The sequence below is a fragment of the Myotis yumanensis genome, unplaced genomic scaffold, assembly GCF_028538775.1.
Source record: "Myotis yumanensis isolate MYYU_CA2020_CCGP unplaced genomic scaffold, mMyoYum1.0.hap1 SCAF_6, whole genome shotgun sequence".
Lineage (NCBI taxonomy): Eukaryota > Metazoa > Chordata > Mammalia > Chiroptera > Vespertilionidae > Myotis > Myotis yumanensis.
In genome coordinates, this window is record NW_027223757.1 from 51,771,183 (window position 1) to 51,795,067 (window position 23,885).

Genomic DNA, 23,885 nt, shown 5'->3' on the forward strand with positions numbered 1-23,885 from the left:
AAGAGAATGGGGTGAGCACTGAACAGAAGGAAGCTGAGAGTTGATACAAAAATATGGTGATATAAATAAAATTAAGCTGCAGGGGGGAAAATAAGTTGGAAATGTGATATTTGTCAGCCTTGACTCCCCTTCTGTATGAAATAGGGCTATTTTAATGGAAAATTGTGCTTTTTTGATATTCAACATCACAAATTACTTGGGGGCATGACTACAGAGAGTGGTTTGCTTTGAAATTTAATAGTAACCTAGGATTTGTTGATTTATATACAACTTTTGACTAATTTATGTACTAATTCTCTGTTTAATTCTTCCAAGGTGTTCTTATTGATGCTATGAGAAAGGGCTACTGGATTATTTTAGATGAATTGAATTTGGCCCCTACTGATGTGTTAGAGGCACTGAACAGACTGCTAGATGATAACCGTGAATTGCTCATAACAGAAACACAGGAAGTTGTTAAAGCCCACCCTCGGTTCATGCTCTTTGCTACCCAGAATCCCCCAGGACTTTATGGAGGCAGAAAGGTGTGTAGCATTTCCCTCCTACTCTTCCTTGTTACTGCGTCGAGTCATAAATCTTTCTTGGAAAGACTGAAATTTTTTACCTCTTTTGAAGGGTTTTTCTTTTTTGTGGTGAATAGCAGAGCCTCCATTTTGTAGGAGCTTTCTTTTCCTTTTTTAAAACAATTTAAAAAAATTTTTATAAGCGTTTATTTGAGCCCAAACTGACCTTATGGAGAGCAGTATCTCAAATGCTTTTTTTCCTTAGGTGCTTTCCAGAGCCTTCAGGAATCGGTTTGTGGAATTGCACTTTGATGAATTGCCAAGTTCTGAGTTGGAAACAATCTTGCACAAGCGGTGTAGTTTGCCACCCTCTTACTGCAGCAAGTTGGTTAGAATCATGCTGGACCTTCAGGTAGATCATCGCTCCATCCCTGAACTTAGTTTCTAATGGAATGTGTTGATTAGACTCGGTCAAATTTGATAGGTTACTCGGGTAGAAACAGCAGATCACCCATTTATTACTTTTTACTGAGTAAGGATCTTGTCTTAATGATGCATTCCATTAATGTTTTTGGCTGTGTTTTGTAAGTCAACAATTTAATATGTTAAAAAAAATTTCTGATAGTTATATGTGATGATTGTTTTTTGTTTGTGGATAATAGTGTAACATTTTGTTGAGGTTCGTTTGGCATAAACAAACTGCAGTTTTGTTTTTAATATGGATACTACAGGCCCGGTGCACAAAATTTGTGCACTGGGGGGGGGGGGGGGGGGGAGGGGGATGTCCCCCCTCAGCTCGGCCTGCACCCTTTCATAGTCTAGGGACCCCTTGTTCCTTACCACCCATCTGCTTGCTGCTCCTTAGCACTGCCATGGAGGTGGGAGAGGCTCTCACCGCTGCTGTGCTCACCAGCCGTGAGCCCGGATTCTGGCTGAGCGGCGCTCCCCCTGTGGGAGAGCACTTACCACCCGGGGGCAGCTCCTGTGTTGAGCGTCTGCCCCCGGGTGGTCAGTGCACATCATAGTGTCCAGTCGTTCCACCATAATGGTCGCTTAGGCTTTTATTATATAGACTAGAGGCGTGGTGCACAAAAATTGTGCACTCGGTGGGGGGGGGGGGTGTCCTCAGCTCGGCCTGCGCTCTCTTGCAGTCCAGGAGCCCTTGGGGGATGTCTGACAGCTTAGGCCCGCTCCCCGCGGACATTCCTGTGGAAGTGCACTGACCACCAGGGGGCAGCTCCGGCCCTACCCCACATCGCCCCACCACCGGTTGCCCCTGCTCCCTGATCGCCGCCCCCTCCCTTTGCCTGCTGACACCCGCCTTGGCTGGCCTGGCGCCGCCCGCTTGCAGGCCCTGCCCACCAGTCATTCCACCAATCGGTTATTTGCATATTAGGCTTTTATTACATAGGACTAGAGGCCCGGTGCACGAAATTCGTGCTGTGGGGGGGGGGGGGGGCGGCCCTCAGCCCAGCTTGCACCCTCTCCAATCCGGGACCCCTTAGAGGATGTCTGACTGCCTCTCACAATTCTGGACTACTGGCTCCCAGTCGCCCACCTGCCTGCCTGCCTGGTCGCCCCTAACTGCCCCCCCCCTGCCGGCCTGATCGTCACTCACTGCCTCTGCCTGCCTGCCTGCCTGGTCGCCCCTAACTGCCCCCCACTGCTGGCCAGGTCGCCCCCAACTGCCCCCTCCCTGCTGGTCTGGTTGCTCCTAACTGGCCCCCCTGCCGGCCTGGTCACCCCTTACTGCCCCCCTCTTCCGGCCTGGTTACTCCTAACTGCCCTTCCCTACCAGCCTGGTTGCCCCCAACTGCCCCCCCCCCCCTGCTGGCCTAATCACCCTCAACTGTCCCCCCTGCCGGCCTGGTGACCCCTAACTGTACCCCATGCTGGCGCAGTTGCCCCCAACAGCCCCCTCCCCCCTGGCCAGGTTGTCCCCAACTGCCCCCTCTGCCAGCCTGGTTGCCCCCAACTGCCCTGCTCCCCCACCAGCCTGGTTGTCCCTCACTAATCCCCCGCCGGCCTGGTCACCCCACGCAGCCTGCTTGTTCAGTCATTTGATCGTCCCTCACTAACCCCCCTGCTGGCCTGGTTATAGGCAGCCATCTTGTGAGGGCATGATGGTCAATTTGCATATTACCTCTTTATTATATGGGATGTTCCTTGAATGGACAAAATTGAAGAGACTCTTTTTGTGTGGCGCTCCCTTGTTAAATGCAGAGCTACAATTGTCTTTTTTTTTCCTCCTTCTTCTCTTTTCCTCTCCCCTCACCCCCAAAATATCCCATTTAATTTATGGGGTTAAAAGTATTTATCAGAATTATGCACTGTCAAATTACTTTTCTGAATCATTTTCACTACTATGGTCCCACATTATGGGATTAATTTTCCTGCATGTTTGCCCACATTTGTATTTGTGATTTTTTTCTGTATGGCATAGGAGATGGAATGCCATTGTTTATTTACATTTTTTTACATGAGTTTGTATTTTTCTTCAAATGTTTACACCCCATTTTCACTTTAAAAAATTAATTTTAATGGAATGAATAATTTTTATGGGAGCTTAAATTTATATGTTTGGCCCTAAGCGGTTTGGCTCAGTGGATAGATCGTTGGCCTGCGACTGAAGGGTCTCAGGTTCGATTCTGGTCAAGGGCATGTACTGGGGATGTGCAGGAGGCAGCTGATCGATGTTTCTCTCTCATCGATGTTGTAACTCTATCCCTCTACCTTCCTCTCTGTAAAAAATCGATAAAATATATTTAAAAAAATTTTTATGTATGTTTTACTATATGCTTGACATTGTTCTTTTCCATTTGTTTGCATACATTAATAGTCCAAACGCAGAAGTTCTTCAGTGTTTGCTGGAAAGCAGGGCTTCATCACCCTTCGAGACCTGTTTCGATGGGCTGAGAGATACCGATTGGCTGAGCAGACCAAGGAGGAGTATGACTGGCTACAGCACTTAGCCAACGATGGTATGCTTTCATTCATCTCTCAAACTGTGACATTCTATCAAACGTCAGCCTTTTTTCTTTATTTTTTATTAAAACAAACCTCACCCAAATTGTGATCAATATGTAGATTTTACTAGGTACTCCAGGAACTGAGTCTTCTCCCTTAATTTCCAACTGCTTTTGAAAGTGCTGTTATTTCTACAGGCCTCTGTGCTAATATGTTTTGGTTTCTTAGGTGTTCTCATTATTTCCTTCAGGTGGCCACATGTAAGAGTCAGGATATGGCCACAATACTGTTAGTTCTTTAGGCAGGTGGTTAGTGATGTCTTTTGGACCATTTGTCTGCAATGTGGTGCCTGTGGAGAGGCGTGCTGTGCCTTAGAGTCAGAGAACTGACTGGTCAGATAATATCAGAGTTCTGAGAGAAGGCAGTGATGTCACTTGAGACTCAGGATTGATCATATTGGTTTAATCCATGGGGAGAATCTATATGTTCTTTATAATAGAAAATACTTCAGAATATTCTGACTTGAAAGGTGCTAATGAGTCCTTAATGGGTTAGTTAATAAGCAAGGTGAGTAAATAAAACTAGCCCATAAGAATTGTAATGTCTTTTCTTTCCTGATTAAGAATAGATAGAAGGAGGAACACATTTAAAAACAAACAAAAAACACCTTTTAAATTGAAATATAACCTATGGTAAAGTGGGTGAAACACTCTGTTATATCATGTACAGCTTGATATCGTGTAAATCACTACCTAGGCTGATATTTAGAATACTAGTACCACAGAAGAGTCCTTCATGGCTCTTGTCGGTCTTACTTTCCTTGGAGGTAACCACTGCTTTGATATTGATCACCACTGATTGATTTTTCCTGTTCTTGAGCTTCATCTTAATAGTATCATGAAGTATGCATTCTGAGTCTGGCTTCTTTTCACTCTTTAATGTAAGATACAGCCATGTTGTTACATGTATCAGGACTTCATTAAAAAAAAAAAATTGTTGTTATAACCCTTTTATATGGAGATACCATAATATGTTTAGCCATTCTCTGGTTGATGGATATTTAGATCCACTGTTTAGCTATTATGAATAAAGATGCCTGAACATTGATGTCTATGTCTTTTGGTGCACAAGTGTTCATTTTTGTTTGAGTCTCCTTAGAAGTCATGTTGCTGGAGCATAAGGCAGCCATATGGTTAGGTGAGAGTTGCTATTGCTTTATATTCTCAGCATCCCTTGGTATTGACACTTGACGGTTCTTCATTTTTATTTATTTTTTAAGGTTATATGCTTCTGGCAGGCCGAGTCAGGAAACAGGAGGAGGTTGATGTGATTCAAGAAGTCCTTGAAAAACATTTCAAGAAAAAATTGTGTCCTCGATCCCTCTTTTCCAAAGAAAATGTCCTAAAATTGCTGAGTGAGTAGGCTAAAATATCCAGAGGAGAATGAATTGAGTTATACTCATATTAGAACCTAAATATTTATTCTACTTTTGATAGGTGAATTGTCTACTCAGAAATCCACATTGGAATCCAAGTTCAGCCATATCGTGTGGACCGAGAGCATGCGGAGACTGGCTGTGCTGGTGGGAAGAGCGTTGAAATTCAGTGAACCAGTGCTTTTGGTTGGAGACACTGGGTAACGTTCTGTGACAATAACTGGTTATGAGGGTTCAGTTCAATTCCATAGGATTACTTGAGTTATCTCTGAAGGACTCATCAGGAAAGCAATCTTTGTGTTTTCTTTAAGTTTTTTAAAATATATTTTATTGATTTTTTTTACAGAGAGGAAGGGAGAGGGATAGAGAGTTTGAAACATCCATGAGAAACATTGATCAGCTGCTTCCTGCACGCCCCCCACTGGGGATGTGCCCGCAACCAAGGTACATGCCCTTGACTGGAATCGAACCTGGGACCCTTCAGTCCGCAGGCTGACGCTCTATCCACTGAGCCAAACTGGTCAGGGTGATCTTTGTTGTCTGTGTTTCTCCCCCCCTCCCCCCTTTTTTTTTTATGAAAAGGGCTGATTGGCGTTCAATTAATTTGTTGTCTTTTATAAATTTTTTATTTAATCATCATTTGAGGATATTTGTCCTTTGATTTTTAGAGAAAGTGGAAGAGAGAGGGAAAGACAGAGAGAAGTATAATGTAAGAGAAACACATCAATTGGTTGCCCCCTGCACGAGCCCTGACTAAGGCTTGGTTTGGGGAGGAGTCTGCAACTGAAGTATGTGCCCTTGACCGGAATCGAACCTGGGACCTTTCAGTCCGCAGGCCGATGCTTTATCCACTGAACCAAACCAGCTAGGGCTCTCCCTTTCTTAAGGAGCAATAAGGGATCTAATATTGTTTATTTTCCTCTACCTTTAGACCTTTGTGATGGAAAAGAATGGGTCTTATTTTTATTGATTGATTTAGAGAGAGGAAAGGAGAGAAATATTAATTTGTTGTTACACTTACGCATTCATTGGTTGATTCTTACCAAGGCAATTGAGCCCGAAACCTTGGAGTATTAGGATGATGCTCTAACCAACTGAACTGCCCAGCCAGGGCTAATTTTTTTTCTATTCAATTATTTTAAACAGTGACATTTGTTTTATAGATTTGTATAGTTGAATAGCACATGAGTTAGTGTGTCTTGAAAGTCTGTTAACGATTGGCTTTCTTTCCCATCCCTTGGTGGTGGTTGGTAGGAGTAGAAAAGGATCGAATTCATGCTATTTTGTGCCATTCTGGATAAGGAATATGGCAGGGTGCTGGTGTTTTGGGGAAGTAGGCCCCAGGCCAGGGGTACAGACATCCTGTGTTGGCCAGCAATGACTGCTGTTGCAGTGAGGCTCTCACCAGTGTCCCCCTCTTTTGCTGACTTGGTGTTTGTGGGTGTGTATTTAGAATTCATGCTCCTCGTTAATCTGGTGTGTAACTCTGACAGGTGTGGGAAAACGAGTATCTGTCAGGTGTTTGCAGCCTTGGCAAATCAGAAATTATACTCAGTCAACTGCCACTTACACATGGAGACTTCGGACTTCCTGGGCGGGCTGCGGCCGGTGAGACAGAAGCCAAAGGACAAGGTTTGTCCAATAGCAAATGATGTAGCATTCTGTACATTCATTTAAAGGATGCAGTTAGCTCTGTGCCCTAGTCAACTGTGGAATTCCTGGTAGGGTTTTAATTCCAGGTTTGATATGTATCTTCATATTTTCACTGGTCTGTAAGGGCCTCATGAGCATCCTGTTGTGTAGCATGTGTTCCTGGTTCTCAGACCTTTACTTTCTGGCAGAATGACCACTTCACTCCAGCAGACACCAGCTAGCTACCTGTTAGTAGTTTGTTTCTTTTTATTCCTAATAGTGTTGTCTTGTGGACACCTGGCCTTTAATTTCTCCTTCTTTTCCAAATTGTAGGAAGAAATCGACACATCTCGGCTCTTTGAGTGGCACGATGGGCCTCTGGTTCTGGCCATGAAGGAGGGCAGCTTTTTCCTCTTGGATGAGATCTCACTGGCTGATGACTCTGTCCTGGAAAGACTCAACAGGTGCAGTCCCTGTGTTTGATGTTTTTGCTGGTCTTGTTTTTATAGATACTAATTTTTGTGCATAGTAGTGTTCCTCTTAGGTGCATAGTAAATATTTGAAAATAATAATGAGTTATTGCTTTTTTGGCTTTAGAACTTAGGATCTCTTCTAAGGAGCCTGCTTTTTTGTTTTACTGTCAATAATCGGGGAGATAGCTGGGCTAAAACAAATGAGGCTAAGTTAAAATTCTTTTTTTTAAGAAAAATTATATGGCCAGTGTCTTAAATTTTTTTGAAGAACTAGAATCAGCATCCTAGATATTATGGCTGTCAGGCCTCTCAAAACCTCAGACCAATATGAGTCTTGATGTATACCTATTTTTCTCTCTTTATTGAGGTACTAGAGGCCCGGTGCATGAAATTCGTGCACAGGTAGAGTCCCTAGGCTTGGCCAGCGATCAGGGCCGATCAGGTTCCCCGCCTCCTTGCCTCCTTCTTTCATCACTGCCAATGCGCTGCCACCGTGCGATTCCCCACCTCTCCACCTCCTCCTTCCCTCACTGCCAGCGTACTGCCACCGCGTGATTCCCCACCTACCTGTCTCCTCCTTCCCTCGCTCCCTCAGTGCCCTACCACCACCGCTGGTCCCCCTCCATGTTCTGCACCGCCCCCTGATGGTCAGCGCACGTCATAGCGAGTGATTGAACTCCTGGTCGAACTCCTGAGGGGACACTTTGCATATTAGCCATATATATATATGGCTATAGATAGTAATTTGCATATCATAAAATGCACTCATTTAAAATGTATACTTCAATGAGTTTTAGTAAATCTACTGTTTTGCAACCACCACAATCCAGTTATTCAGTTTTACAACAATTCCATCATCTCAGTAGGATTCCTCATGCCCATTTAAAGTTTCTCTCTGATGCCACTTATTGCTACTAATCTATTTGTTGTCTCTAGATTTGTCTTTTCAGGACATTTCATGTAAATGGTCTCATTTTGCATTAATATTTTGAGCTTCATCCATGTTGTAGCCTGTTAGTAGTTTGTTTCTTTTTATTCCTAATAGTGTTTCATTGTGTGAAGGCACCATATTTTTATCCATTCACCACTTGGTGGCATTGGGAGTGTTTCTACTTTTATGAATAATGCTGCCATGAACATGTGCATGCAACACTCTTATTTTTAAAACAAATGCTACAATAGCATAAGTGGAAAAGGGAGTTCTTTTTCTTTTAATCAGAACTATTGTTCCATCACATAGCTATTGGATAATGAGGCATTTTAAAATGTGTTGTAGGAAACCATTAACTAAAGTGAAAGCTCAGCAGAGGAGATAACTTTCTTTTTCCTTTTTTTAAGTTAGTTTTTTAAAAAAATACATTTTTATTGGCTTCAGAGAGGAAGATAGAGGGAGAGAAATAGAAACATCAGTGACGAGAGAGAATCATTTTCGGCTGCTTCCTGCACATGCCACACTGGGGATTGAGCCTGTAACCCAGGCATGTGCCCTGATCGGGAATTGAACCATGACCTCCTGCTTCACAGGTCAATGCTCAACCACTGAGCCAGGCTGGCTGGGCTCTTTTTCCCTTTTCAAGAGCATTGAAAACCACAAAATAGGAAGATTATGTAATAAGCCTTTTTTATCTTATCTTCAGTTTTTTCTGTCTTTTAGTGTCCTTGAAGTAGAAAAGTCTCTGGTATTAGCAGAAAAAGGCAGCCTAGAGGACAAGCAAAATGAAGTAGAACTGTTGACTGCTGGGAAAAAATTCCGTATCTTAGCAACCATGAACCCTGGGGGCGACTTTGGAAAAAAAGAGGTATAACTATGTTCTTGAAGTATACTTTTTTTTTTTTTTTTTTTACTTTTTGACCATATCTTGTTGGCACCCTTAAATGCATAATGTAAAAATACATTTGGAATTTTTATTTTGGGTATAAACTGGGTAAAGGTAAAAATCAAGAAAGATATTTTAGGATTATTATAAGGTTGAAAAATAATTTTGACAGATAAACATTTTTTTATTTGACATCTCACTTTGCTTATATGCCTGAAATTTCATTCTTCCAGTTATTTACACAGTTCTTTACATATGTTACTGTAATAGATTCTCACAAGACTCTGAGAAAGTTAATCTACTTTTGTGGATGAGAAAAGCTGAGACTGAAATTTATCTCCACCTCTGCTTCTACAGTCTACTCCCTTAAACACGAGTGTGCTTTATGAGTGATTTTAAAGTCCCAAAAAAGAAATGCCAGCCAAGAACCTCTTTTGGTTTTGCAGGTGGAACATGTATATCTGTTCTCTAAAGCAGCGGGCACCAACTTTTCGGACCTCACGGAACACCGGTTGGCGACCATTGCTCTAAAGCCGTGGTTCTCAACCTGTGGGTCGAGACCCCTTTGGGGGTTGAACGACCCTTTCACAGGGGTCACCTAAGACCATCGGAAAACACATATATAATTACATATTGTTTTTGTGATTAATCACTATGCTTTAATTATGTTCAATTTGTAACAATCAAAATACATCCTGCATATCAGATATTTACATTACGATTCATAATAGTAGCAAAATTACAGTTTTGAAGTAGCAACGAAAATAATTTTTTTTAAAACATTTTGTTGATTTTTTACAGAGAGGAAGGGAGAGGGACAGAGAGTTAGAAACATCGAAGAGAGAGAAACTTCCATCAGCTGCCTCCTGCACACCTCCCACTGGGGATGTGCCCGCAACCAAAGTATATGCCCTTGACCGGAATCGAACCTGGGACCCTTCAGTCCATAGGCCGACGCTCTATTTACTGAGCCAAACCGGTCAGGGCACAATGAAAATAATTTTATGGTTGGGGGTCACCACAACATGAGGAACTGTGTTAAAGGGTCGCGGCATTAGGAAGGTTGAGAACCACTGCAAAGGGTTCTGTGGGTCACCTCAGAATGTTACAAAGAAAAGGCTGCAGATGGTTTCTTCTCTTTGGAGGAGGGTGTTAGGATCCGGCTAGGATCTAAACATCTCAAGTCCTGGGATTTTAGGCTCAAAAAGCTTCTCAGTGAAGGAGTCTGCATTTTGTGTGGGTTCCTGGTCTGTTAAGAAAATGGTGGTGCAGTGGCAGGTCAGGGATGCTGAGAAGAACCAGGAGTTGAAAGCAATTCATATTCTTGGTAACTTGGTGAGTACTTGTAATGCAGACATGATATTTTGGGCCTAATTTTCCTTGGTACCATAAGAAGGAAGGTTACATCATTGGGCCTCAAGAAATGTTCTGAAGAGAAGAAATAAAATACACCAGAGTGTAAAAAAAACTGGTTCTTTGGCAAGTGGAAATAGCACAGAGGAGATGATTTCAAGGTTGTGTATGTGACTTGCCCGTCCGGTTAGCTTAAGTTTTACTTAGCCAAAGATTGCCAACTTTTATTTTGCATGTCTAGCAAAGAGATAGGATTCTGAACACCTGAGGCATTTCTTATCTAGGCTGACGATGAGGAACACTCTTGTGTTCCCTGGGTCTTTATTTTTATTTACTTTTTATTGATTGATTTTAGATGGAGGAGGGGAGGTAAAGAGAGAGAACATTGATTTGTTGTTCCACTTATTTATGCATTCATTGGTTGCTTCTTCTATGTGCCCTGATTGGAGATCGAACCTGCAACCTTGGCGTACCGGGACGATGGTCTAACCAACTGAGCTACCCGGACAACTCTGGGTCTTCATTGAGTGCTCCTGGTCCTGCTGTGGTAGACTAGACAGTGGATGGAGTTTATTGTCAAGTAAAAGGAAAGTGATGATAAACAGAGAACTACATGCATATGCCATTGCTAACTTTTGTGAATGCAGGTTAACTGACCTAGGGAAAGGGTAAGAAGGGTAAGAGGAATCAGGGTAGAGGCCCTAAGACTGGAGGGACTAAACGATTGTTTGTTACACAGCAGGTAAAATATGTACCTCATAATTGTACTCTGAGCCACATAGAAGCTATCTCTTTCTACTTCAGACAGTTCTCCATAGGGAAGATAGCATTATTTTCTCTAAAGCATTGGTTATGTAACTACAGGTAAAATAAAGGAATGGTCTTTGCTTGGGGGAAGGTGTTCAGGATAGGGAGTTGTCCAGATAGGCTCGAGTCCTATTTGTACCACTTACACTCTACAGACTTTGGAGCTCTGTACTATGTCTATCAAGAAAGTGATGGGTTGAAAAGTGTGGGGGAGATTAATGAGATAACATGGAAGGAGCCAGGACAAAGTAAGTCTTCAGTAAATTGCAACTAGTAGTTGAGGTAATAAAAGAAGCATCTGGTACTTGCCAGACTAACAGCTAATATTTTTTGAAACGATTTATTTTCTAGCTTTTCTCAAAGGTATTACATTCACATTGCAGTTTGTGTTCCTTACAGCTGTCTCCTGCCTTAAGAAACCGGTTTACAGAAATATGGTGCCCTCAGAGCACAAACCGTGAAGATTTAAAACAGATAATCAGCAGTAATCTTCGTCCAGGATTGTCTCTGGGCAGAATAGATCATAAAGGTGAGAGTTTTTAGGTGGTGGTGGTAATGGGATGGAGGGGCTGTGTGTTGAAAGTGAGAGATGTGGTATAGAACATTAGCAGTATGTATATATGGTGTATTATAAGGAGAAGGGGAGTTAGAGAAATAGGAACAAAATAGACCTAAGGAAATGATACTAACCTATTACCATCTATTAGATTGTCCCTTCTTCCCATTGCCTCCTTCACCAGGGTTGTTAAATTCTACCTTATTGTTTCACCTGTAACGATGATGAAAATTTTATTTAAATTTTAGTCATTTTCACCTTTAGAAAATGTTCATAGAATTTTATTTCTGTTGTTAATCCTCACCCAAGGATTTTTTTTCCATTGATTTTTAGAGAGAGTGGAAGGGAAGGGGAAGAGAGAGAGAGAGAGAAAAATTTCGATGAGAGAGGCACATCGATTGGTTGCCTCCCACTCATGCCCCAACTGGGACCAGGGATCAAACCTGCAACCCAGGTACATGCCCCTCTGTTATGTGGTCTGATGCTCTAACCACTGGGAACATAGGCCAGGACTAGAAAATGTTCATGGAATTTTAAACTGCATTTCTTTAGTTGTCACCAGCTAATTTATAATTATTAAAATATATCTTATGAAAAATTTCAAACATAAGGAAAATAGAATAGTATTAAAAAGAACTCCCACATGTGTAAACCTAGATTTAACAGTTCTTAAGATATCCAGTAAGAGTCAAAACATTTATGTGGTTCCTTTTTTTTAGAGTTCTTAGTTTATTAATCCTCTAATGAAAAATCTACACAGTCACCACATATAACATCACTGAAGAACCTTTACTCCTTTTTGCCAGCTCCAACACTGGCCTTTGTGCTCCCCCTGACTTTCTTCATTCTGTACTTGTGTTCCTTTCTCTGCTTTTTGAGGTTTTCTTATACAAGGCCATGTCTTGCAAGTCTTATGTTTGGGTTCATTTTTCTTTGCAGAATCACAAATCATGCCAAAGCCAGGATGGGTTTGCCACCATCAAAATATGTTCTGAATTCAGATGCAAAGATGACATCTGGTTTGGTCTCATACATTTTGACTAATTTTTCCTGAATTTCTGTGTTAGGTACTATTGCCTTCCAAGGGTGAAGGACGTCGATGGCTGTTTCCACTGAAATAGTCTGTTGGTCAGGAACTTCCTGATTCAGATAATTACTATGTTGTTCATGATGGTGGCCAGTCTCCAAGCAGTCAGGGAGGAAGAGCATGAGTTGTTTTTTTTTTAATTGAGCCTAGATTGATTTGATATATATATATTTAAAAATTTTTATTAGGATACGATTCACATACAACATATTAGTTTCAGGGGTACAGCATAATAATTTGATATTTGTATGTATTCTGAAATGATCACCACAATAACTATAGTTAATGTCTGTCACCATGATATATATATACATGTATCCTTGAGTTATTTCTAAAAGTGGGAATAAAGATCTTCAGAGATCCCATTGATTATGGCCAGCTTCTCCGGAATGATGTTCGTATTCCCAATGCTGTCAGCAGCTTAGCCTGCTTGGCATAGTCCTTCCAACATGGAGTTTTCATTTTTAAATCTGTTATTTTATCCTGGTTAATTTAATGGATATTCCAAAATTCCATTTTCTTTCATTATTAGCGACATGGAACATTTAAAATATGTCTGGCATATTTTAAAAGAAATATTAATCATATGTTAGTATTCATTATGTATTTTTGGATAATATTCTTTATTACATTTATCACATAGGTTTCTTTATTATGTTACCTCTTTATATTTGTTGTAAAAAATACACGAACCCATCTACTTTATCACCGGTGATCTTCTTTCTGTTTAATAGTCATGGTTTAATTCTTCACTAACAATGGATAAAGTTATCCATTTTTTATTAAGTCCTTGATGTACCTCAAATTTATTTCACTCTGAAATGTGGATCCAAGTACTCATTGTTCCTAGACTTTTTAAGTTTCTTTTAAAGATTTGTGGGGTTTTTTCTAATTAGTATTTTTTTTTTTCTGACCAATTAGTTTTCTTCTAACCAATTCTCAGTGTAGCCTTGAAGAATGTTGTTGAATAGTCTGTTTATATTATAGCAGTGTGGATTCCTCCTCATCATATTTTCTTTTTTAGAAAATATTCTATGGCATTTATACTTTTTAGATAGATGTTTATTATTTCATAAGTTATATATAAAGTGTTCTACTAAATTTAATTGGCCTTGCTTTCATCTATATATAACTGTTTAAGTAGTTTATTTTTAAATATTTTACAGCATGAAATTATAAATAGAATAGCCATTTAAATACCTACATAATGAAATAAAATGTATGAATTTTGTAATTTACTGAATTCTGATGGATGCATTGATTTAAGAAAACCAAAAGCCTGAACTAAATGGCCCTAAAAATGTGGGATTTTCCATTCCAGGGAATCATTTTATAGTATAGTAAAATTTGTATATTTTTCTAAGATCTTTGTGTCTTTACTTCAAAATTGTGTCTGAATATGAACCAAATGAATATTTCTTTGAGTTTTCAGAGTGTAACTTTCTAGACTATAATACCCATGTATTTTTGTAAAACATTTTTGTATGTGTAGAATTATATTTATGACCCCACTGGAATGCAATAAGAGCTATGGAATCCCCCCCTTAGAAGAAACATTAATGTGAATTCACAGAGATTTGCAGATAATCCACGGATCATAGAGTCACTTTAGGCCATCTGTTGGCCCCAGATTACAAGCTCCCTGTTTTGGGTGTTCCTAAGTGGTAAATACTTGCTTCCTTGTGTTGTAGGGGCTGACATAGCTGAGGTGATGCTGGATTTCATTGACTGGCTGACCCACCAGGAATTTGGCCGAAGGTGTGTGGTCAGTATCAGAGATATCCTGTCCTGGGTTAACTTCATGAACACAATGGGGGAGGAAGCTGCTTTGAAAAGGCCAGAGACCATCTCCACTGTGACAACTTTTGTCCATGCTGCATGCCTGGTGTACATAGATGGAATAGGTTCAGGTATGTTGTCTGTTAGCTGGTGGAACAAGGGGTTAGGGTAAAGTGGAGGATGAAATAGAGCAAGTCCAGACCTCTTACCCAGATACTTTATAGAATCACTTACTCTAACAAAATGGCTTTTTTGTGTGCCCTTACTCCAAGGCACAAAATGGCTTTCCTTTTCTTTCTACTCTTTGAGATGTGGTTGGTATAAAAGATATGCCAAAAACTTCTCATTACTTATAGGCAAAGGACTTAGTAAACATGAAGTGGTGATTCTGAATAGAAAGAAGACTGTTGGAAATGCCCTTGCTCCTGAAGGACTGGATAATTTTTTTTAATATCTATATCTTACTGATTTTTTACAGAGAGGAAGGCAGAGGGATAGAGACTTAGAAACATTGATGAGAGAGAAACATTAATCAGCTGCCTCCTGCACACTCCCTACTGGGGATGTGCCTGCAACCAAGGTACATGCCCTTGACCGGAATTGAACCTGGGACCCTTCAGTCCGCTGGCAGATGCTCTATCCACTGAGTCAAACCTGTCAGGGCTGGATAATTCTTAACATGAATGGTTATTTATAGCTAATGGGCCTGAATCCTTTATTAATTTATTTTATTTTAAGTTTACTGTAATTTAATAAAATTCAGTATTTAGGTTCTGCTTCTCAGCCATGAAGATTTAGAGATATAAACCAAAATGACCAGTACTCTTATCTCCATGCTGATCTATCATGGAGTGCCTGGAGCGCTTTACTGAATAAGTTGCTGCTGAATTGATCTGTAAATTGTGGGGAGAGGTTAGCAGTTGTATTTCTGCTGTAATTCAGCGAGGGGCTTTGTTTCCCCAGGAAACTGCCCTAGAGCTCATGTTGAATGGTTGTGAAGCTTGGTGTTGTGCTGTTGTTTGATGGACTGATCTTCTGTCTTTTAGGAGTCACTTCCTCTGGGTTTGGTACAGCCCTCTTGGCTCGCAAAGAATGTCTGAAATTCCTAATCAAGAAACTTTCCAAGATAGTCCGACTGACAGAAAGTCAGAAAAATGAATTAAAGATTTATGACAGGCTCAAGGCCAAGGAATTCACTGGGATAGATAATCGTTGGGGAATTCATCCATTTTTTATACCAAGAGGTAAGGATGATTGTAAATAAATGAAGATTCTCTTCTTATATATCATAGGTACTTGACTTTTACTATGACTTTTTGTTTTATTGTATCATACTAATCATGATTTTTGAACTAGTTATCTGAATTAGAATCTGACTTGGCATACCCTTAATTGTGAGTAGTTAACATGTGAGTTTGCATGTAAAAGTAGGGGAAAATATAGTTTTAATCTATGAATAAATTGTCTTGTAAAAATGCATTTGTTTATTATTTGGTGCTCAAAAGAAGAGCTTTCGTATAGTAACAATTGAGTCCATATATTCCAACTATAGAAACACTTAAAAAAAAAATAGTTTTGCAAATCCTTGAGGGCAGGTTTGTATCACTTAACTGTCCCTGGCATCTGATATGCAGCCTAGCAGTCAGTCATAGGCATCCAGAAAATGTGTTGATTGAGTGAATGGATGAACAAATGATTGATTAAATGGAAAATGCAGGTGATGCATCCTGAATTGTCTTGGTGGCCTAAAAACCTTGGATGAAATTGTTTAATATGGCACCACCTATCCTATATGTCTAGTTTACACTTGACTTTTAGAAAACTACCTACTTATAAAGGTAAATTGTACAAGTACCTGCAGTATTTCCAGGTATAGGTTGTGATAGGTCCAGCTTTCCTATGTGGTAGTTATATGTATAGGTAGAAGAGATGGAGAGATTTGTGCAGTAGACACAATTAAGGAACGTATGCTTCTGGCTATTCCGCTAAAGCATTTTATGGGCCCCAAAGTGGGGAAATGTTGATACAGGGCTAAGCATTTTCACCACAGATGGCATCTCACTTACTAATAGTCCACTTGGTGGATTCTCATAATCTTGGGTTGAAGTGTGTATATGATTTGGTGATGTCCAGCTTAAATATGTGGATTTTTTCCCCCCTCCTTTTAAGGACCTATCCTTCACAGGAATAACATTGCGGACTATGCACTCAGTGCTGGCACCACAGCTATGAATGCCCAGAGGCTCTTAAGAGCTACAAAACTGAACAAACCCATTCTCCTGGAGGGCTCTCCTGGTGTGGGCAAGACGAGTTTGGTGGGAGCATTAGCAAAGGCTTCGGGCAACACTCTTGTTCGAATCAACTTGTCAGAGCAGACGGTAAGCTCAGTAGTCCTACAGCTGATGAGGACAAGTATAGGGAGTAATGTTTGTATCTGCTTATAATCTCCTAATCAGGAAGAGTGATGAGATTTTCAGTATCCCAAATACTTCATGGCTATGAAAGACCACAACAACGTCACCTTCCAAAATAATTATTTTGAATTCATTAATAGCTGACATATTTAATAATATTCACTCAGCTTTATTCTAACTCTTTTGAGAATTACCCACTTCAGTATTTATTGTAATACTAGAGGCCCGGTGCACGTGCACTGGTGGGGTCCCTTGGCCTGGCCTGCGCCCTCTTACAATCCAGGATCCTTCGAGGGATGTTGGAGAGCCGGTTTCGGCCCGATCCCTGCAGGCCAGGCTGAGGGACCCCACTAGTGCACGAATCCGTGCATCTGGCCTCTAGTATGCATATAAGATCTTTGGTTAATCTCTTCCCGCCTTCCCCACTCCCCCCTTCCCTCTGAGATTCATCAGTCTGTTCTATGTTTCCATGCCTGTGCGTTGAGCACCTGCCCCCTGGTGGTCATTGCGCATCATAGCTGCCAGCTGGTTGGCTAGTCACTTAGGCTTTTATATATATAGATAACCTCTTTTTATTTTTGTCCTTTCTAAAATAAAAGTTAGTAGAAATAAAATGATTTTCAAACAACCTTATGAAAATGTGTAAGAGAGATGACAAATTAAATGAGAATCTCTTGGAATGGGGTCTGAGAGCAGGGTCTGGGCATTGTTGTTAGTTTTTATTTTGTTTTTTTTTTTTTGGTGTGTTTTTTAAAGCTTGCCATTTAGTTTCCAAGTACAGCCATAGTTGAGAGCTACTGATGTGGAGCTCCAGCTCCAATTGATGGATACTTGGAGCATTGTGATGAGAAGGTTCTTGGGGCATGTCTGGGATCCTGGTAAAGAATGCTGGGAGTAATTAGTTCTGTCTTGGGAGTAAGAAGGAAAAGTGGCACAAAGCACAAGTATTTGTCATTTTAGATTTTAGGTCTTGGGATCTAATTTTTATGTAATTTTGGCTTTTTCTCACTTCTTCCCTTCCCAAAGGACATCACAGACCTGTTTGGAGCAGATCTACCTGTTGAAGGTGGCAAGGGAGGAGAGTTTGCCTGGCGTGATGGCCCCTTGCTGGCAGCTCTGAAGGCCGGGCACTGGGTTGTGTTGGATGAGGTGAGGGGATTGTCCACCCTGCCGATGGGATGCCAAGTGTGAAGAGCAGTCAGACTTTTCATAGCTCTAGGGCATTTCTCAGTGGATGATCATGCTGTTGCCTAGTAAAGACAAATTCTCTAATGAAACGAATCCTCCATGGTTTCTTTTAAAGAATAAAAATAGTCACTTGTCAGCACAAATAGCAGCCCCTCTCTATTTATAACCTACAAGCTAGCCTGCTTTTGTAAGGTAATCTCCAGAGAATAACTGCCTCTTCACTAGTGTTTTCTTGTAGTCTCTGACAGGCTTGCTGTTTGTATTTTATGGGTATTTTACAGTGTCAAGCACCTTATATTTCATCAATGCAACAGAGCCTGTGGAAAGTTATCTTAAGAACACACGTACAAAAATAGAAGATAATCCGTGTTATATGTGTATATTGGATAAATTAATGACCAGAAGAACAGAGCGTGTTATGAGACCTATGCTAACTGCTGAATCTCAGTGACTGGCAGGCAACTTGAGAAAGGAAAAGTGATACACAAAAATAAAAAATCTAAGGTTGTGACTAAAGGAGTCAAATCAGTTTGGGATGTGCCGTGTTCATGCTAATTTAAGAAAAGGCTAAGAAGTAGTTGTGGAGCTTAAATTATTAGAGTGATGAAAGTGCTACCGATGAAACCTGACAGGCCCAGCTGGTTCCCTGAGTTCAGACCCCTTTGGTCAGAGGGTGTGCTGAGCATTCCTTTTCTGCAGAGCTGCTTCCTACTTACTAGAGATACTAAGGAGAGAGTTGTTTCCGCCTCCTCCCTACCCTCCCCAAAGATTTTTTGGAAAAGGATGTGTGATAGAATATTCATTATCCAGGAAAAAAGAATGCCTAGTTTTAAAGCTTAAGACTTCTGATCATATTCCAACTGGATGGAAATGCATCTAGGGACCACAAGGCACTGGACTTGCAATCATACTTCACATCTTTTAGAGCCTCACCAGTTGGAAATATACAGAGGAGTTTATGCTTGTGTAAATATGACATTTGAAATTGTAATGTAGTTTGTGTTTGCCCATTTGAATTTTATTGATTCACATTTTCCCAATTGAAATTTTCCATGTTACCTAAAACCGCTCATACTTCCCATCCCTGAGCTCTGAACTCAGCATCTGAAGACCTCTATTCAGCTCTGTTCATTTGTGGCACAAAATCCTTGTATTCATTCTTGTTCACAAAACTGTTAGTGAAAGTTAGCTATGTAGATCCATTTTATGTAGTTTATATCATGATTTTTAGGCCCATTTGGAGATTATTCAGTATTTGAGCTGGGAAAGATATTTACTTACCTAAGTATGTAGAGAGCTATCTTGCCTCATCTTTTAAAATCCCAGAGTACAAAAAAGATATATCTATGTATTGGCAAGTTTTTCTTGTAAGCTGTGATTTATGAAGTAGGTCAATATGGGTGCACATAATAGATACAGTTTAAATTTAGAGAAGATTTTAACTGCTTTTTGAAAAATTCAGTCTTAATACTTATTTAGTTTACTTAATTATTGATAATTTATATACATAAAATCCAACATGTATATGAAAGACTAGTAGGATGAATACACATTAATCCATCACTCAGTTCAAGAAATAGGATGTTTCCAATACTGTTTGAGCTTCCTCTTACTGAAAATAACACTATCTTTTGTGCATATTATCCCTCTGCTTTTTGTTATATTTACACTGCATATATAACACATGTGTGTATTTTCTTCTCCAAATAGCTCAACCTGGCTTCTCAGTCTGTATTGGAAGGACTCAATGCTTGTTTTGACCACCGAGGAGAAATCTATATTCCTGAGTTAGGAATGAGCTTTCAAGTGCAGCATGAAAAGACAAAGATTTTTGGTTGTCAAAATCCCTTTAGACAAGGAGGCGGGAGGAAAGGCTTGCCCAGGTCTTTCCTTAACAGATTCACTCAGGTGAGATATCCTGATATACAGAGACCACATGTGGAGTGTTGGGAGTGATAAGACTGCTTGCTGAGGTATAGTTATTAGGATGTCCTCTATGAGAATGAGGGAGAATTAGTTTAAAGATTTGTTTTTCAATTCCATGTCTATATGATGAATATCAATGCAACTGCTTTCCATTATCATTTTTCTTCTGGTGTGAATCCCTTGTTTTATGTCTGAGAGGACCTGGTTTATTTTCAGTTGGAGGAGAGTAAGGTCACCACTTTCTGTAGGATTCTATTACTGTTCTCAGGATTAAGGCCAGCGTAAACCTTTTCAAGTGTCTACATGATCTATGAAGCCATTATAAGAATTTTATAATGAAAACAATGCATTTTAATTAAAGAAAAGTCAGAACAGAAAACTACCATGAAGAATTAAAAATCCAGTATTCTCCATACCAAAGTCAACTATAATTCATATTTGGTATATTTTCTTACTGCCTTTATTCACATTTGCAGAGATAGTAGAGAGCGAGAGAGGGCGAGCATATGCTCAATTATTTTAACATCTGTTTTTTAAAGTTTGGCTAATCTAGAGGTTTGGAAATGGCTGTAGATGTTAGCTTTATTTAATGTCCCTGTCCCTTGATAATTAAGAATTTCCCAAGTATCTTCTGAGAATAGTTTATTATGAAAAATTTCAGATATTGAAAAGCTGAACAGATTTATATGTTCATATAAATTCAGAATTTTGGTAGGAAATTTTAAAAAATATACTTAAAAATGAATTGCATATATCTTTTTTTCTTTAGTTGAGTGGAGTTAACAGAAAAAACCCCCAGTTGCTTTATATTTCAACGAGAGGCCCAGTGCACAAAAATTTATGCACTCGGAGTGGGGGGGGGTCCCTCAGCCTGGCCTGTGCCCTCTCGCAATCTGGGACCCCTCGGGGATGTCCACCTGCTGGCGTAGGCCCGTTCCCCGGGGAATCGGGCCTAAATTGGCAGTCAGACATCCCTCTGGCAGCCCGGGAGCCCTAGGGGGATGTCCACTTGCCAGTGGGGAGCAGGCCTAAGCTGCAATCAAACATTCTTAGCGCTGCTGAGGAGGCGGGAGAGGCTCCCGCCACCACCGCTGTGCTGGCAGCCACTAGCCTGGCTTGTGGCTGAGCAGAGTTCCCCCTGTGGGAGCGCACTGACCACCAGGGGGTATCTCCTGCATTGAGTGTCTGCCCCCTGGTGGTCAGTGTGTGTCATAGTGACCAGTCATTCCCAGTCCTTCTGCTGTTAGGGTCAATTTGCATATTGCCCTTTTATTATATAGGTTAGAGGCCTGGTGCACCGGTGGGGGCCGGCTGGTTTTCCCTGAAGGGTGTCCCGGATCAGGGTGGGGGACCTTCTGGGGTGCCTGGCCAGCCTGGGTGAGGGGCTGAGGGCCATTTTCAGGCTGGTCACTCCCCCTTCAGGGTGGGGAAGAGGGTCCCGCTGGGGTGCCTGGTCAGCCTGGGTGAGGGACTGAGGGCTGTTTTCAGGCTGGTCACTCCCCCTTCAGGGTGGGGAAGAGGGTCCCGCTGGGGTGCCTGGTCAGCCTGGGTGAGGGACTGAGGGCTGTTTTCAGGCTGGTCACTCCCCCTTCAGGGTGGGGAAGAGGGTCCTGCTGGGGTGCCTGGTCAGCCTGGGTGAGGGACTGAGGGCTGTTTTCAGGCTGGCCATGCCCGAGGGCTGGAAGCAGGTATCTGGGATTTATTTAACTTCTATAATTGAAACTTTGTAGTCTTGGTCCGACTGGAAGCCTCGGTTGCCTCTGGGAAGGCTCCCAGCCCCTCCTTGAGCTGAGGCCATGCCGGCTATAATTGAAACTTTGTAACCTTGAGCGGAGCTCAGGGCCGGCAGAGCAGGTGGGAAGCTTGGCTTCCTCCATCGCCGGGGACAACCCAAGCCTCCTGCTCGCTCCAGCTCCGTGGCCGCTGCCATCTTAGTGACTGAGTGAGGGAGTGATGGTTAATTTGCATATTACTCTTATTAGGAAGATTTTATATGCTTCTGTATCGTAAAAATGCAAGAAGTTTCTAGAACAGAAAAAACTCTGTGTGTGTGTGTGTGTGTGTGTGTGTGTGTGTGTACCGCTGATGTCAAATAAAAATTTTACATCACAAGTGTTAGTCATTTTTGGTGTTTAGTAAAGAGAAACTATAGCATCTCTCCATGTTATTTTTGGATTTTATAGGTCTTTGTGGATCCCCTTACAGTAATTGACATGGAGTTCATTGCCAGTACTCTGTTTCCAGCCATTGACAAAAATATTGTTAAGAAAATGGTTGCTTTCAACAATCAGGTAAATACCTACTTGTATTAATTATTCTTTATTTTCCTGGCTATAATTGAACTATTATTTTCTGGGACACTACCAAATTACCAGTCTTTCTAATATAAATCACAAGTTTATAGTGGAAGGGAAGCTACTAATTTGAGGGTTACAGTAGTTCAGTTTTTTTTTTTTTGTTTTTGTTTTTTTTTTAAAATATTTTATTGATTTTTTACAGAGAGGAAGGGAGAGAGATAGAGAGTTAGAAACATCGATGGGAGAGAAACATCGACCAGCTGCCTCCTGCACATCTCCCACGGGGGATGTGCCCGCAACCCAGGTACGTGCCCCTGACCGGAATCGAACCCGGGACCTTTCAGTCCGCAGGCCGACGCTCTATCCACTGAGCCAAACCGGTCTTGGCGCAGTAGTTCAGTTTTGTTGTATGTATCAGTGTTAATGCTTACAGGGTATTCCTTGTATTTAGAAGTTTGGATTGAAAAAGGAGACATCTAAATCAAGCCTATTAATTTCTGTTTCAGATTATGTATGCATTTGTACTATGAGAATAGTACTTAGTGCAGTGCTTAGCAATGACACATGTTTTTCAATAAAGGTATTTTCTTTTTAGATTGATCATGAAGTGACTGTTGAGAAGAAATGGGGGCAAAAAGGAGGACCATGGGAATTCAACCTCCGGGACCTGTTCCGCTGGTGTCAGTTGATGCTGGTTGACCAGTCCCCTGGCTGCTATGATCCTGGACAGCATGTGTTTTTGGTCTATGGTGAAAGAATGAGAACCAGGGAAGACAAAGAAAAGGTGAGTATCACATTTTTGCTTTGTGTTTCTTACCATATGGAAGTTGATTTCGTCACAAGGGCGAGAGGGGGCATACTCACAAATATTAAATTTAGTAAAGCTGCTTGGAAATTTAGAAATTAGGGAAGAGCCTATACATTTACCTACCTCAGGGTCTCACAGTATAGAGTAGTTTGCGTTGAAGTACACACTGTGCTCACTTAGCTGAATCCTCATGATTGTAAACTTTTCTACAACAGTATTGCCTCCAGTAATAAAGAACTAGGTTCCCATCCTCTTTCCACGCACAAAGGGAAGAAGCAGCAGCAGGAAGAGACACCCAGTAGGAGAGGAGGGCTTTTTTTTTTTTTAAAGGGTTTTTTGTTTTTAAATAAGTGTTTGATTACACAGTATTTTATCTGAAAAGTATAAGTGGATATAAAAAGAAGATAATCTAAATGGAAATAAAAATACCCCTTTATAAATGGAAAATAAAACTTGAATTCCCAGCTTAAACTGTAGTAATGTGCGCATTTTACTTTGTGGTAAAGTCCTTTCACTGAATGCTCAAAACAGCTACAGGTGGCAGGTGCTGTCATGACCTCTTACAATTGAGGGACCAAGGCTCAGAGTCATGGCGTCTCACAAGTAGCAAGTGGTAGAGCCAGCTCTCAGCCCAGACCTTTCCATTTTGCTATTCTGCCACATCACAACCACTTAAAACTAATTAACTAACACAGATCTATGCATTAGAAGCAGTAACTTCCTTCTTGAAATCTGACACTGTGGCTGTCTCATAGTGCATATAGTTTTCACACCTTCTACTCTGCTGAGTGCCCAGATCCCTTTGTATGTGGAATTCAGCATCTAGTTAGATGGTAACAACTC

General features: G+C 41.0%; 1 protein-coding gene across 1 annotated transcript in view; it reads left to right on the forward strand.

The window, feature by feature from the left end:
* The window catches only part of MDN1 (midasin AAA ATPase 1), a 155,209-nt gene that overhangs the window by 49,670 nt on the left and 81,654 nt on the right, over nt 1-23,885 (forward strand). Inside the window, 16 exon segments of the mRNA XM_070418082.1 lie at nt 316-524; nt 769-915; nt 3,343-3,484; nt 4,750-4,884; nt 4,967-5,105; nt 6,399-6,537; nt 6,871-7,001; nt 8,665-8,809; nt 11,387-11,516; nt 14,322-14,540; nt 15,456-15,653; nt 16,579-16,787; nt 17,850-17,972; nt 19,722-19,919; nt 22,121-22,228; nt 22,830-23,018. Of these exon segments, the coding sequence (XP_070274183.1) occupies nt 316-524; nt 769-915; nt 3,343-3,484; nt 4,750-4,884; nt 4,967-5,105; nt 6,399-6,537; nt 6,871-7,001; nt 8,665-8,809; nt 11,387-11,516; nt 14,322-14,540; nt 15,456-15,653; nt 16,579-16,787; nt 17,850-17,972; nt 19,722-19,919; nt 22,121-22,228; nt 22,830-23,018 (2,561 nt within the window).